This window comes from Capsicum annuum, chromosome 3 (assembly GCF_002878395.1).
Source record: "Capsicum annuum cultivar UCD-10X-F1 chromosome 3, UCD10Xv1.1, whole genome shotgun sequence".
Lineage (NCBI taxonomy): Eukaryota > Viridiplantae > Streptophyta > Magnoliopsida > Solanales > Solanaceae > Capsicum > Capsicum annuum.
Window position 1 is genome coordinate 265,892,408 of NC_061113.1, and position 16,391 is coordinate 265,908,798.

Genomic DNA, 16,391 nt, shown 5'->3' on the forward strand with positions numbered 1-16,391 from the left:
TACTCCTCTCATGTCGAATACTCATCATGTCCAATCCATACTCATACATAAAGTAGGCAAAAGATTCGCTTTCTTTATTTAGTAACTGAAGAAGTTACTAGTATTGGTTTCTAACCATATATATTCTACTTCAGTATTGACGACAAGCTTCAAAGCAGCTGACATTCTTGCACCTCAAATTAGATATAGAAGATTCAATGACACACCAATCAGTCAACCGGAACCAAAATCTCACATTATGTCTATTTATGAATATACAACATTTACTTAATTACGAAACACAATCTTTTATTACTTTAGAAGTATTAGGCGCACTTATAACTATACAAACTTGATTGTGGTGCATTCGTGAACCATGCTGAAATTTAGGGTGTAAGATGCTCAGATCAGATGGCTACTGAAGTCTATCTAATCTGCATGCGGTTGGTACTGCCTATACCACCATATAATCTAAACCTTTTTTCTGTTTTATGGTTGAATTAAATGTTGAAAGAAACAAGCTATTGGAATTTGATGATATGATTCACTACAGAAACTCTTTGCAACACACATGCATATATACCAAAATCACTACAGAATTCCAAGAATCGGGCCAATGATCATATTAACCAACAAGAGAATGAAGTACTATTTCTGTGTGGTTTTGTACAAAACAACTCACTCAAAATCAACGTTATAGACTTACAGTACCACGAAGCCACTAAGAATCAGTACAGATAACGAATGAAGAGTTATCAAAATATACTGATCCAACAAAAAGTAGCATCAGAGTGATAAAATGACTATTTCTCAGTGATCTTGTACAAACAAAAACTCAAAATCAACCTATAGAGCCACAAAAACACCATGAATCAACGAAGATTAGATAACCAATGCAATTTTTTATTTATAAAAACATACAGATAGTCAGATATATCTTTTAAAAAAAAGAGTATCATCGGAGAGTGATAAAATGACTATTTCTGAGTGATCTTGTACAAAAAACAATTCAAAATCAATGCTATACATAACCCTAAACCACTAAAAATCAGTACAGATAACCAATGCACGTTACAAAAACACACAGATATATACAACAAAAAAAGTATCATCGGAGAGTGATAAAATGACTATTTCTCAGTGATCTTGTACAAAAAAAACTCAAAATAAAAAGCTATATAACTCTAAACCACTAAAAAACAGTACATATAATCAATCCAACGTTACAAAAACATACAGATGGAGCAAAAAAAGTATCATCAGAGTGATAAAATGACTATTTCTCAGTGATCTCGTACAAAGACAACTCAAAATAAACGCTATATAACCCAAAACCACTAAAAATCAGTACAGATAACCAATGCAACGTACAAAAACATACAGATACAGCAAAAAAAAGCATCATCGGAAAGTGATTAAATGACTATTTCTCAGTCATCTTGTACAAAAACAACTCAAAATCAACGCTATATATCCTAAACCACTAAAAATCAGTACATATAACCAATCCAACGTTAAAAAAACACACAGATGCAGCAAAAAAATAGAGAAAAAAACTAGAGTATCAGCAGAATGAGGAAAAAAAAAAGAACAAATTAAAAGATATACCTTTCTTTAGCCCAACTTGTTCACCATGAGGTCCCAGATGAAACAAATATCCCTCGTAACGAATGTTTGCTTTTGTTATGAGCGAAACGTAGCATCCAATATACAAGTTTACCACCCAAGCTGCCATCCCTCTCTGATCACTTGGCGGTGCCATGTACTTGTGTTTGTACGAACGAAAACAGGACTTGGTAGCGAATGAGAAATGAGAAGAGATTATGACAATCCTAATGTAGATGAAGAACCTAGATGAAATCGCCTTCACGTTTTGTATGAGCACTTGGCAAGAGTGAAGTGAAGCTTTTTTTTTTTTTTTTTTTTTTTTTTGTATTTGTAATCTTATGTAACTTAACTTTTTTCCCTCCTCATTTAATTTTCTTTACTTCTTTTTTTACCAGTATTAATAATTTTTTTGACCATTTTGTTTTTCAGTTTTTCTTTTTTCTGTTTTTTTTAGTGGAAATTATACATATTTGCTTTCCCACGTGAGGTGAGGTTTTGGATTTTTTTTCTTTTGAGTTGTTTTTAAAACTAGGGGCGGATTAAAGTTTCAAAATCAATTTATTAAATTTAAGTGGAATATTAGCCTCGTCATTATATTTTGTTTAGATTCTCAAATAAAATTATGTTCTAATTGGACATCTAAACTTTTAGAAAAATGTTTTAATGAGACATTTTTAGTTTAAATTTCAGTGAGTTATTTTTAAAACTAGGGACGATTCAAATCAGATTCGTAAATTCGTAAATTTTTAGCTGAATTCATATTAGCTTCATCAGTATATTTTAACACGCTCGATTCAATTGAATATCTATTCCTAATAAAATATTTCAATTAGAAACTTTTCGTTTAAATTTTGAAACTTTGCAGGGTATATTTCATCTGTCTATTATGTAGTTAAGTTAGTCACACGAAATATGTAATCTCCTTTAGTTAATCTCATCAACATCAAGTAGAAAATATCTGAATTTTACGACTTATTAAGACGAATGTGTTTAATTAAAAGAGATAACATATATTAAAACTAGGAATCGATTCAAACTCGATTCATAAATTTTAGGCTGAATACATAGCCAGCCTCGTTATGATATTTTATTTCTATACTAGAATAAAGTCATGTTTCCGTTAAACACTTAAATTTCTAATAAAGTTTTTAATTAAACACTTTCAATTTAAATCTCAAAAAAACTTTGTGCGTTTTTCCATTCGTTTATTCGGTAATTAAGTTAACTATATTTATTTTATTTCTTTTAATTATTATTTCAACCTCAAGTAGAAAACAATTATGGTTTTACGACTTATTGACTTGGATGCATATTACCAAAAAAATGAAAATTTTATATGATTAATTTAACTACCTAAAATATAAACGGATGAGAACACACAAAAAAAAAAGTTCAAAATTTAAACGGTAAGTGCTTAATTGAAATATTTTATTAATATTTGAGGTTTTCAATTGAAACTTGGCTTAGTTTTGACATTTTAATGAAACATCTTGACAAACTTAAGAAGGTAACACGTATTAAGCCTAAATTTTATTACAATTTTTAGTACTAGATTATAGGAAATTATATAAATGCTTCATTTTACTATACTGGGAGTTGCATTATTTATAAAGATTTATATTTTTTTCATTGTTAAATTAATTTTTAGTTGCACAATATAATATTGAGACATTGAATGTTTTTTGGAAAAACGATTTGATTTTATGTTCATTGGTAAAATGAACTTGCAGGATGGTATGAAAGAAGGCAAATTAGCTAAGTAAATTATAGACATTAATTACATGATCATTATGGTTAATTTTCTTTACTCCTAAGTTTCTTTTGATGGGGTTTTTGTTGATCACATGTATCATTAAATATCAATCCTTTTTAGTTTTTCCAGAACATTTTCTTCAATTTAGCTAGCGTGATTTGTTTATTTTTTATGTCCAAAAAATATGATATAGAGTGTTTAAGAATATGTACTTATAGTTTTTTTTTTTCTTTTTGCATTTGTTGATTTTATATATTTAGTGGCATTGAAATATCGAAAAATATATTCAGAAACATTTATTGTGTGAAGAAAGGAGAAAAAATGTACATATTCTCTTTATTTCATTCTATTTTTATAAATATATTGTTGAAGTCTATAATTATTTGTAGAAAACCATAAAACTTAATGAGGATCATATACTTTCTTTGTTCATTTTTATTCGTTCATTTTTTTATTTTGAGATGTGCAGTAATATTTGTTCAGTTTATAAAATTAATGGATAATTTACCTATTTCTACCCATTTTAGCATTGACATTGAGTAAGATTTATTATTTAATGCATTTCTCAAAACATTAAATTATTATATTCAAAAGGTAATATGATAAAATTATCATTATCATTTATTGCTTTTTAATTCTATGCTAATAAAAAAGTGGAGAAGTAAAAATGGATAGAGGGAGTATTATTTTGTTCATTATATTAATAAACTATAATTTATGAGAGATACACAGGTATTTACTATTTTGTAGATGATATTAATAAACTGTAATTATGAGAGATATACTATTTATTATTTTATAGATGATATTAATAAGCTGTAATTATGAAAGATATACATGTATTTACTACTTGGTTGACGATATTAATAAGTTGCAATTATGAGAGATGCACAAATATTTAATTGTTTTCACTTTAATTTGTTTTATCAAATATATGTACAGTACACTCATACAAATTTGTGAACTTGCGAAAATTCAATCATTTAATGACTATTTAGAGGATTAGAGGATTTGATACCTATGAAGCTATAACTTTCTTTATTCTCTCAACATCTAAGATATCACAAATAATTTTAATGTCAATGATGATATTTCTTAATTTTTATTTTTAAATGAATGGAGAAAGTATTAATAAGCTATAATTTATGAGAAATACACATATATTTACTATTTTATGATGATATTAATAAGCTATAATTATGAGAAATATACAGGTATTTACTATTTTGTTGTTGATATTAATAAGCTGTAAGTATAAGAGAAAAACAGATATTTAATTATTTTTACTTTAATTTTTTTTTTCCCAAATATATGTACAATACACTCATAAAAATTTGAGAACATGGAAAAATTCAATCATTTAATGATTGTTTAGATGATTGGAGGATTTGATACCTATAGAGCTATTACGTTCTTTACTCTCTCAACTTCTAAGATATCACAAATAATTTTACTGTCGATGATAATATTTTTTAATATTTATTTTAAAATGAACGTAGGAATATTAATAAGCTATAATTTATGAGGGATACATAAGTATTTACTATTTTATGATGATATTAATCTGTAATTATGAGAAATACATTCGTATTTACTATTTGTTGTTGATAATTATTAATAAGCTAATTATGAGAGATACACAGGTTACAGATATTTAATTATTTTCACTTTAATTTATTTTTTCAAATATATGTACAATACACTCATAAAAATTTGAGAAGTTTTGAAAATTCAATCATTTAATGATTATTTAGATGATTGGAGGATTTGATACCTATAGAGCTATAGCTTTTTTTATTCTGTCAACTTTTAGTTATAGGATATCACAAATAATTTTAATGTCGATGATAGTATTTTTTAATATTTATTTTTTAAATGAACTTTTTCCGGCAAAATCCTCTAAAAAAAATACTAAATGAACAACATCTAAATATTGAAGTTATGATAAATATACTATCTTTATTTTTAGAGGTGCTAATCTTTGAGAAGAAGAATTCCTTTAGGTGTATTGCAACATTAGTTTGTAATTTCTATCAACACTATTCCAATGGAAAACTTCCACTAAAAAAGAAAGATGTGTCTATAAAGTACGTATTAATTCTTTAAACTAATGTGATCACAATAAGTTCATTCTTTTTATTTACTTAGTTTGTCATACTTATATACTTCTCCTTCTATTCATCTTTATTTATTCACTTTTCTATTTTGAAATGTCCAATAATATTTATTTAGTTTATAAACTCAATTGATAATTTACCTATCTTTAACTATTTTACCCTTGGTGTTAAATACAATACATCACTCATTGCATTTTTCAAAACAAAAAATTTATTATATTCAAAGGATTATATATCAAAAGCATCCCTTTATTTATTGTTTCTTAAGGTATGTGCCAAATCAAAATTGAATAAGTATTACGAACAGAAGGAATAATGTAATCATGCTAAGTGCGGACATGTCCACTAGCAATGATAATGATTTTTGGGCTTTTTAAATTGACTTTAAAAAATGAGTAATTAAGAGAATGTAACTAAAAAATAATTTTTAGACTTTCTAATATAGTAATTTAGTCATTAATTTATATAACCATGCGAATTTCGCTAGTTTATGGAGTATCTGACAAAATTAACTTATGAAATTGTAACCCGATCCGTTCATTTATATTTGGGTTGATGAAATGTTGATCCACCTATTTATTATTTTCAGCCAGTCAAAGTTTAGGCTAATATCTAATCCAAATTGATTCATGAGAAATAATATCAAAATGTTTTAAATTTACTTTTATAAATCACTAATAAAATTATTTTAAAAAAAACAAATAAAGAAATTAAAATCTAGTAAAAGTTGATGAGTTGAGTTACGTGATCCATATTATTGCCCATGTCAACCCAACAAGCAAAGCAACTTATGGACGAGTTAGATACTAGCCGATTTATTAATCCATCTCATTTTTTACCCATCCAAACTCAAGCCAATCCATTCATTTATCACCTAAAATATCGATGTTGCTTGTGATCACTTGTACATTTTCTTGCTTATTAGGGCTAAGATTACTAGCATATTGTGCGTCAGAGCTTTAAGGGAGAAGTAAAAAATTATTTTATGTCACAAATAAACTGAACCTATGACACTTCATGTCTTACATTTATAAATCTTGATCACAAAATTAATAGGGATGTTACACATTTAGCGCTCAGCCAAAAAGTATTCACAACTGCTAGACAATATACATATTACTACTATATAGAACTATGAGTTAGCAGACAACTGAAGCAGGCAACAGGCGGTTGTCATGCTGCTTTTAGCAATCTGCTTCTGATCGAGGACATTTTTGTAATTTCATATTTTACGTTTTAGTTTAATTGTTTTATTTTTATTTTTAATATGTTATATATTTAAAAATTATGTAAAAATAAAATAATTACAATAATTAATAATTTAAATTATTTAGAGATACATAAAAAAAAAAAAATTGTTGACCCGAAATTCTACCGGTGCAACATAACTAACATATATAAAATTTGAAATTTTCGTGAAAAATAAGAGAAATATTTGTGCTAATTTGGATGGCCCAGTCAAGTGTGTGTAAACCAGTAGCATGATAGTATTAGTCTATTAGATATGATGGGATTGGCTTCTGTTGTTTCCATCCACAGAATCACACTCTATAAATCTTCAAGCAGAAAAAGAGACTTCTTTCACCTATTTGTAATGTTGAGCAACACTTAATAGAGTAACAGAAAAGGCTCAAAATCAGGAAATTATGCAGTCTTCAGCTCAGTTTCTCCAGCCTCCAGCAACCCCTCTACCTCCTAAACAAATTCAAGGCACAAGTATAAGCAAATGTAGCAAATTTTCGCGTCGAGAACTTGCCATGGGAACCAGTTCATCCTTGCTTGTACTATTAGGCTCCCAGGCTATTGAGCCATTGAGTATATCAAGGGCAAGGGCAGATGAACTTCCTCCCGATAATGACGATAAAATAGAACCAGATCAAGAGCCTTCAAGAAAAATTGAATACTGTTCAGATCAGAATGTAACAAAACAAGCATTTCTTGAAGTATCAGTTGATGGGGAACCTATAGGAAGGATTGTTATTGGGCTATATGGTGATAGTGCCCCGGTTGGCTCATCAAGATTCAGTAACCTGGTTAGTGGAGCAGCAGGGGTTAGTTATAGAAGAAAAGAGTTTGTAAGGATAATGCCAAATTATGTACAACATGGTGGATTGAGGTCATATGGAGTGGATGCTGAACTTGCCAAGAGTACTGGAAGGACTATGGTGATCGATAACCTTGTAGACGAATGGGAGAAACAGAGTGAAATGTGTCAGGGTACCAAGAATGTAGCATCAAGTGTCAGCATTATTGTAAGGGACCCTTCAAAACCACCTCCGAAAATGAAGCTGGTTGCTCGAGGAGGGAAGCTTGAAATCGACAAAGAAGAAGTGGGAAAAGATGTGAATGGTACAGAGTTTACTATTGCCCTTAAAGATTCACCTGAGTTGGATGCATCTGCTTTAGTCATTGGGAGAGTCTTGGAGGGGATGGATGTTGTTGAGAGAATTGGCCAAGTCAAAACTGTGAAAGAGAATACAAGCTCTCCTTATTTCAGGTACTGGCAATCTCCCAATCACCTACTTCAGGTGGCTATTAATGATATTTGACTAAACAAGAACGCATAAAACAGACTAACAAGTATACACAAACACATGACCAACCGTATAGATGCATTAATTTTCTGGTTTTATCGACAGGGCGGCCAAGTTGATAGGAGATAAAAGGGCTGTAGTTGCGGAGAGGGGCTTCAACAGACCTTACTCAAAGGTGAAAATAACAAACTGCGGCTTGATGGAATGATCAAAGATGTGGTTGGAGAGATTTTTGTCCCTTCATTTCAGTGGAGAGGGAGAACTGCTCAAATAAAAGTGTACAAAACAAATTCCTCATGCAATTGTACCTCTCAACAGAAAGCTTACATCAATGTTGATTAATTATGGTGTCTTCCCATTGTTTACTTTCTCATAACAACCCTCTTCCAAGTAATCAATAATAGCATACACAAAAGTTTCTCTTGTTCGATCTGGAGAAATCATATCAAACAATGTCTTCTAATTAGCCACTACAACAAGCCCAGAACAGCGCCACATCCTCTATAGTACTCTTCAAAAGTACATGGTTGTAACATCCAGGTAACATATAGGCAATACGATGCAGAAACTGTCTCCACCTGGACGATACTCTTATCGCGCCGTCAGTCTTTTTTCCTCATGAACCATGGGGTGTACTCCATCACATGGATAATTTTGCCGGATTAACTTGGACGAACAAGCTTCCTTCGTTTGGGCTGTACAGATGTAAAAAGCTTTTGCACTGAAGCAACAGGATCACCCACCTGCATAGGACCAAAACAAGATAAGTCATTTGCTTTCTGGCGCCAGGCAGCATAACTTTTCCATTCATTGCATTAGTCGGGACCATCTGGTATCAAGGGATCAAAAGGAAGCTTATCCTTGCACTGTCTCAAACACCAAAGACAAACCACTAACAATGCGTGTTAAGGCCAACTCACCGGATAGAACTACACTAACACCATTATAAACTAAACTATTAAATTCAAATAAACAGCTGTGACCAATCAAAATTTCGACAAACTAAATGAGCTACAAAATCAGAACCTCTAGTGATAAATCGTTTTCAATTATCAAGCAAACAAAAAGGCAATACTGACAGCTTAGTCTGGCAAGCAGCATCCCTAAAGCTGTCAAACTGATTGTCAATTGTCTTGGATGCACAAGGTTGCCTCAGCAGTTTTATAAGGGCATGCAACATGACTGTACATCTTAGACTAATGTTCTCATTTATCTTTTTTCTGTGATTTACTGAGAAATTTAATGGATATTGAAGTTGTTATGTTCATATAAATTTGAATAAAAGAATAAGTAGACATGGTCAAAGAAATGTGAAGTTCAAAATCGAGACATGGTCTCCACAAAGGTAAGGCATCCATCCAACAGAAGATGGTACTACTAAATATGTTTTCTTTGAAGTCCATAATGCAGTATCCACACTGGGTAGTTTGTTGTCGTTGTACATAATGCAGTATCCAAATGTTTTTTTTTTTTTTCGGGAATTACTAACATCACTAGTTTAATGTAAACAATCTTGCCTTAAGTTCTTAAGTTATCATATCCAAACAGTAAGCTCAAATTGTAGCTATCCAAGTCAAGGCTATGATGAAAACGATTTTTGTAAAGGTAAACACAAAGCAAAATGTGAGTTTACACGAATAAGGTTGCTCTAATTAGCTACAGATTGTTGTCTATTTCATAGTAGGATATCCTAATTACTACTACAATTAGCTAACAACAAGCCTTTATGCGTATTAACTTGCTACCTTATCTATTAGTTCTAGTTTACTTCTTCCTTACCTTAATCAAGGAAGATGGAGCAAAACTTGACAAAGGAGAAGATTCAGCGTGACGATCTAAAGCGGATAATGTTTGTTCCCATCCTGGTGGAGAGCCACCATTAGATGCAATCCAGGGGCAAAAATATCGGTGCAACTTGAATGGATCAAACTCCAAAGCTTTATCTGCGGATAGAATTTGCAACTCCTTCCCTGAAAAGATAACATTGTCTGTCAGTTACACTCGTACGCTCAACATAAAAATATGATCCTCCTTTTTCTTTTTTATTGCTAACAATATTAACATCCCCCACCCCAGGCGCCAAACAAAAAAGCATTAAGATATAGCATTTGCAGCATACAGGGAGATGTACCTCCTTAAACATTTAAAAATGAAGTATATATACTAGAGTGCTGAGTGTTGTTCATCATAAGAATTACTGCATGAAAGCGCATTACTTTTGTGAAATAGTAAATTGGTTGAAAGTATCTCTTTTCCAAGCGTATATGTCTGATATATCAGCAACAACAACAAACCCAGTATATTCCCACAAAGTGGGGTCTGGGGAGGGTAAAATATACGCAGTCCATACCGCTACCTCCGAAGAAGTAGAGAGGTTGTTTCCGATAGACCCCTGGTCAGCAAAGCAGATAAAAATACTAAAGAGGCAGCATGATGCAACTCAAGATGAGTATCATGTAATAAAGAAGGGGACTGCCTTAGACTTGAAGCTAGAGAAATCTGCAAACCAATGAAAGTATACCAGACTTGGACCATTTCATGAAAAGGATCTATATTGCTAAGTGCTGAGAAAGGTTAAACATGGACCACTTCATGGAAAAAAATTCCAACAGTGCCAATGCTAATGGGCAAGCATGATCATAAAACACAACTACCGAGGTTACTAAAAACTGAATTACCTCGACTAGGTGAAATGTCATGAATAAGAGGACGCACTGCAGCCATATTAACACCATTCCCGTAGCCTTGTTCCCCTCCTTGTGTAAAATTGTTAACCTCAACAATCACTCTGCTTTCACCACTTTCCCCTACACAACTTGTGACACTATCCTTGCCACTTAATCCAAAATCATTACCAACCTTGTCCTTGCAATGATCCATGACTGCTGGATCAACCTTGTTCAGACTTTCTGCATTGTCAGCCATTTCAGTAATGTTACCAGAATCTTGTGCTGCAGCCTGGCTGTTTTCCAGTTGAGCTTCTGTAATCGCTTCCGATGTAGACAGTGAAGTTCCTTCCGCAGTATTTTCTCCTGCAAGACACTCTGGGTTTTTGGATAGATCAGATGAGCACTTGGTTACTAAATCATCCTTATGCTCAGATTCAGAACTAAACCATGCTCTCAAATTCCGTCCAATAATAGGCAGAGATATTTTCGCCCTATAATTATGCATTGCTGGAGGAGGACCACCTGCAATTGTCAAGTTGAAATTTGGTGGTCCTCTATCTAACATAGTGTTGGCAGAAGTTGCAACATGTCCAATGCGTTCTCTACTCTCATCATGATCACTGTTGCCTGAAAGAAGGCTTTTACCATCACCGGTGATATGGTCATTGTTGACCTGTGTGTATCCACTTACTCGTAGAAATTCCAAAGGACGAGAAACCATGGAAAAATCCCATAGACCAATACAAGCCCCACAAAGCTTGCAATCGAGAACAACAGAATTTGGATTGATTACTGCTTCTTCAGAAGCTTGATTGTCATCATCTGGCTTTTTCTCAGAAGTCTTATCAGTACATGAACTGTAGGGAGTAATAGTCTGACTTTTTCCACTCAAAATAGACTTATCTGAGATATTGGCATCCTTACTAGATTGATTCGGCTGATCCTTAGGGTCAACGAAATATGGAAGACTGCGGAGTTCCCAGCCACATAAACTAATGAGCTTTTGTGCCTAAAAATGATTCAATATATCAAATATCAAAAACCACAAATTGAAAACACAACTACTTCATCTAACAAACGCAATTAATTCTAAAAAATATTAGCTCATACGACACACTTTAGAGTAGGTTTAAGCTAAAAAATTTAGATTTATAGCTTGATAGTATATAGATGCTGCTCACCTCCCCCACCCGTCTCCCCAAAGAAGAAAAACGATAAAGTCTTATGATAATTCTAAGACTTCTCCATCCCAACCCTTCCCCCCAAAAAGAGAAGAACCTAGGGATATGTGGTCCAAGAATAAACAGCATAGCAATCAACTGGACAATAGATAAGACAAAAGAAACTAAAGTGCAAAATTTTCTGCACATGCACACATTTTCGTTCATACCTGATAATATGTCAGAGAAGAAGCTGAAGTGGATTCATTTCTGGTGTCTTCTTGTTGGGGAGTTTGCATGGACCCATCAAGTTCCACAGTTAAAGACTCTCGTAGAAATTGTTCCAACTGAGGGTTTTTCAAGAAATCAATGGCCTTAGCTGAAATCACAGGAAGAGCAGCAAGCTGTGATAGAACAGAATGCCGTATTTTATACTGATCAACTAGCACAGCAGTAACTGTAGGTGGAAAATCTGCTAGTTTTTCATCACAGGCATTGTCAATCCAAGGGCAAAGTAGCTTGTGTCCACTATCTAGCTTCAAGCTAAACACCGAGGCTGCTTTGTCAACTGACCCCCACAAATGGGAGAAAAACGAAATGAGAACCACAAATTTGTTATGAAAGGAGAATGAGATAACAATGACTAAGTGCTTCTGTTTTAAGAAAAATAGTAATATATTAGATGCCACAAATATAGAAAAGATTTACATCTTACCTTGTTGTTGTGTCCAAGATGGCGGAGTAGAGAAGAGCATTCGTGATCCACATGCTTCACAGGCAATGGTATCCATATCTACATTAACCCAACCCCTTCTAGCACAGTTAACAGCACTGATTGCCTGCCAAGGAACAAAAGCATTGCGTACAAGATTCAGAATACGGCAGAGCGGAGACAGTTTTCTGCACAAATAGATACGCAGAAGGAAAAAACACACAAGGAAAGATGCAACCCTAACCTCTACAAGAGCATAAAGAGAAAATAAGCAGATAATAGGAATCTAAAAGGGATGACACGTTCTAAAGGAAGAAGAAACAAACACTAAAAGTTCTAAGATGAATCTCCTATTATAAGGATAAAAGCCTGTATAAGCTCAAGCAACTAGCTACAGCAATTAGCTTTGGAGTTCTCCTAAATTATACTTCTCTATTACAAGAACAATTGAGCAAAAGCTTGTTGTTAAGAAATACAGAAAGAAAGTTTTTTATCTGTTCCTTTGAGGCATTAAAAGTTAAACGAATATTCTTCTCTATTAAAGAACAACTGAGCAAAAAGTATACGGTGAAGAAGCATAGAAAGAAAGTGTGTTTTCTGTTCCCTTGAGGCAATTACATGTTCGTTCCTTAGGCATGGCAATGGGGCGTAGGCAGGCCGCCATTCTGACCCCCCTTGCTAATACCCCACTCACCTACTTAGGGTGAACCGCACTTTCCAGGTGAATACTGAAACTCTAATAAGTCTAAGTCTGTCATCTCAAGGATGTGGTACAATTTAATTTAGAAAGGATTGTGTACGTAAGTAGTGTTGGTTTTTTAAAGAGGTGCTAATGAGAAATGAATAGGTGTTTTCTCGAAAAGACACCAGGAAAAAGGGTGGAATTTGGATAGCACCTTTTCACACTAAATAGGTTGTGACTTTACCGAAAAGGTACAATAGCACATGTTCACACTTTACACTAACCATTGTTGGCTATAAATACCTATCCACTTCCTCAGATTTTTACTAATGAAAATTCTGAAACTATCCCCTTTCTGCAATTGAAAAGTAAGTTCTAAGGGTGATTTGGCTGTTCTTTGCGTTCGCTTTACACTGAGGTAAGCGGTTTGAAGTACCGGTACACCACTGTGGTTTATCGGTTTCATTCTGGGAGAAATAATCTTATACTTTGGGTACTGGGGGGGGGGGGGGGGATTAAGTTTCTTAAGGACACATCGTGAATTCAATGGACTGAGATATAATTCTGCTTCATCTCATTCATGGTTCTAGTTTATTTGATTTACAGTATTTTATTTTCCAATACATCAAGTATAACAATACAACAACAACAACATACCAAGTATGATCCCACGAGTGGGGTCTAAGGAGGGTAAAATGTATGCAAGTCCGAGGGTAGAGAGGCTACCCTCAGCTCAAAAAGGATTATGCATTAATAAGTAAATTTCAACATTTAAACTAGCAACTTCATAACAAGAAAGAATAGTAAAATAGTAAACCTGTGGTTTAGCAAACCAGGTCATAGACTTAAAAGTAGACATCCTTCTGAACAAATCATCTCTGTCCCATGGTCTACACGGCGCCTTACCTTCCCCTGAACAACCACCTTTACTAGAACCTAACAACAAATTCTGCTTGCCAACTCCTTTGCCTATTACTGACATATCCGGCCGCTTCCTCCCTCTCGACAATTGAACTCTAGATGGACTATAACACACAAATCAAAACACTACAATTATAATTTGCATACAAATTCAGTTGCCGAACACAAAAATAATACTACTCTAAACATTCAATTTGGCAAAAAACTTTCCCCAACTTTTTACTTTCAATTTTTCACGTGACCCACAAAATTAAAGTGCATTTTGATACATTTGACATATTGATATTCAAAAAAATTCTTAATTTTTTTAAACTTCGTGTCAAGTTAAGAAAGGTCAATCAATTTGAAACGGAGTGAGTAATAAAGAGAGGGGAAATGGAACCTGGAGGAGTTGGATTTGGGAGGAGTGCGAAAGAGTTTATCCATGGCATCTTGAAATCGTTTTTGCGAATCTTCAGCCATTTTTTAATTTCAGTATGTTAATCGTTCATGAAGGTGGAGGATTAATAGCTGAGCTGCCCAGGAGTACTTTTTCCGGTGCCCAAATTATATTGTTTTGGGTTAATTATAAAATTGAATTTACCCTTGTAAATGATTTCAAGTAAGCCCCTATCTTGGCTTTAATTAGACTTCAGTAGCATTTCACCCTCGGTTTTTTCAATTTTTTTTTGAAAAAATATTTTAATTTAGTAAAAGAAATAAAAGTTATACTATTTTGCTATAAGAATTATTTTATTTTAGTGAAATTTACTTTTGAAAAAAGTAAAAATAAAATTTTTTCACTCCTATTTCTCACACAAAATTTTTAAAATTACTCCAATTTATATTCATGATCAAATATACCACCAACTCCAACTTCAAAAAATTATTATTTCCACAGTCAAACAAGACCTACTAAATAGAATTCATTTGGGAGTCGTTTGCTACGCGGAATAAAGTGGGGATACAAAATATTGAAAGTGGGTAAAGAAGGGTGTTTCTAAGCTAGAGTTGGAGGGTCGGGTCGCTGTAGTAGTTAGGGTGAGTGTTCCTACACACATGGACGTCCAATTCTAGACAGAGTCATGGGGTTACTGTACCAAGAACATTGGCTTGGCATGTCGATCTTTTGTTCAGCCAATTGAACAGCGTCATCTACGTTTAATAACTATTGTAACTATTCTAGCCCTATCCAATAAACACTATACCACAAAAAAAAAAAAAAAAATGACCTTTTCAGTAACTATTGCTTCTACTCATTGAAGATTCTATCTACAAAATAAGGTCAAGCGGATACTCAAATTACTCTCACTGACACTAGAGAAGGTGAGGTCCTCTATTTTTTTCAGTCTTTGTATGGTTCACCTTAAAGCGTTAAGGAGAATGAAAAGAGTAGATGTAATTATGCTATGTATAAAATACTACAATATTGATGTTTGATAGGAATTATTAATAGTAAGAGAGTTGTCACAAACATTGTGTCGTGGCAAGCCACTGTCTTGAAAGCGATTTCGGCCCAACTTCGGTGCAAATCCTTCTAGCCGATCATTCCTCAAGGTTCCACAGTGTTGGGTTCGAAATCGAGAGGGCGTCATGCGGAAGCTGTTAGTTGCAAATCATTATGGTGACAATTCAGAAGACACATTATTATATGTTTTGGCCAATCGGCCTACATATTAGAAAACATAATATCAAAAAACATTAAACAAAAATCTCCCCCTAAACAAAACTCTTTAAACAACTAAATTGTGGATGCTACTGTGTTATTGTATGAGAAGAGAGGATTTCTATTTATAGATGTTCAAAATCTTTCCTCCAAGAAAGAGGAGCCAAATATGAAAAAGAATTATATTTTTTCTTTCAGGAAAAGTAAAAGTAACTATGGTAATTTTTATTTTCCTTCTAAGAAAAAATAAAACTTAAATATAGTAAGAGAATCAGGGAAAAAACCCTAACAAATCTCCCCCTTTTGGCTTAATTTTCTTCACTTGATCCGTCTTTTCTTCATATCACGTGCATGAACTTCGTTCTTGATATAATCTTCATAACTGTTGCTTGCCATGGTTAAAAATAATGTTTAAAATATCATGGTTAAAAATTGGTTTAAAAGTAATATTTTATTTTCATTTTTAAAGATGCAGCAGCAGGCGTGTTTAAAATATGGTTGAAACTTGTTCTCCATATGTAGTTCGACAAAAATCTTCATTATCGCCCAAATTGTTGCAGTTTGATTTTGAAACCGCTTTGAACTTGTTTAATCTCGTCTCACCACACCAT

The 16,391-nt window shown here is 33.0% G+C and overlaps 3 protein-coding genes across 5 annotated transcripts in view; 1 reads left to right on the forward strand and 2 right to left on the reverse strand.

Moving 5' to 3' along the window:
* Positions 1–1,889, reverse strand: part of LOC107862155 (protein decapping 5) — a 17,482-nt gene extending 15,593 nt beyond the window's left edge. For both annotated transcript variants that reach the window (XM_016707628.2, XM_016707627.2), the window contains exon 1: positions 1,588–1,889. In XM_016707628.2, coding sequence (XP_016563114.2) covers positions 1,588–1,741 — 154 coding nt within the window. In that variant the 5' untranslated portion in view covers positions 1,742–1,889. The remainder of the gene's footprint in view (positions 1–1,587) is intronic.
* A 5,079-nt stretch (positions 1,890–6,968) lies between these two features.
* On the forward strand, positions 6,969–8,333 carry LOC107862154 (peptidyl-prolyl cis-trans isomerase CYP26-2, chloroplastic). Its single transcript, XM_016707626.2, has 2 exons — positions 6,969–7,954; positions 8,097–8,333. Exons 1-2 carry the CDS (start codon positions 7,104–7,106, stop codon positions 8,197–8,199), a joined length of 954 nt encoding a protein of 317 aa, XP_016563112.1. The 5' UTR covers positions 6,969–7,103; the 3' UTR covers positions 8,200–8,333.
* On the reverse strand, positions 8,269–14,726 carry LOC107862152. Of its 2 annotated transcripts, XM_016707624.2 has the most exons (7): positions 14,518–14,726; positions 14,032–14,239; positions 12,536–12,659; positions 12,051–12,388; positions 10,670–11,669; positions 9,771–9,961; positions 8,269–8,734 (listed from the first exon to the last, which is right to left on the reverse strand). In XM_016707624.2, exons 1-7 carry the CDS (start codon positions 14,595–14,597, stop codon positions 8,654–8,656), a joined length of 2,022 nt encoding a protein of 673 aa, XP_016563110.2. In that variant the 5' UTR covers positions 14,598–14,726; the 3' UTR covers positions 8,269–8,653. The 2 variants fall into 2 exon arrangements, with proteins under 2 accessions (XP_016563110.2, XP_016563111.2); XM_016707625.2 differs by lacking the exon at positions 14,032–14,239 and having other exon boundaries at positions 14,518–14,668.
* Positions 14,727–16,391: the final 1,665 nt, after the last annotated feature.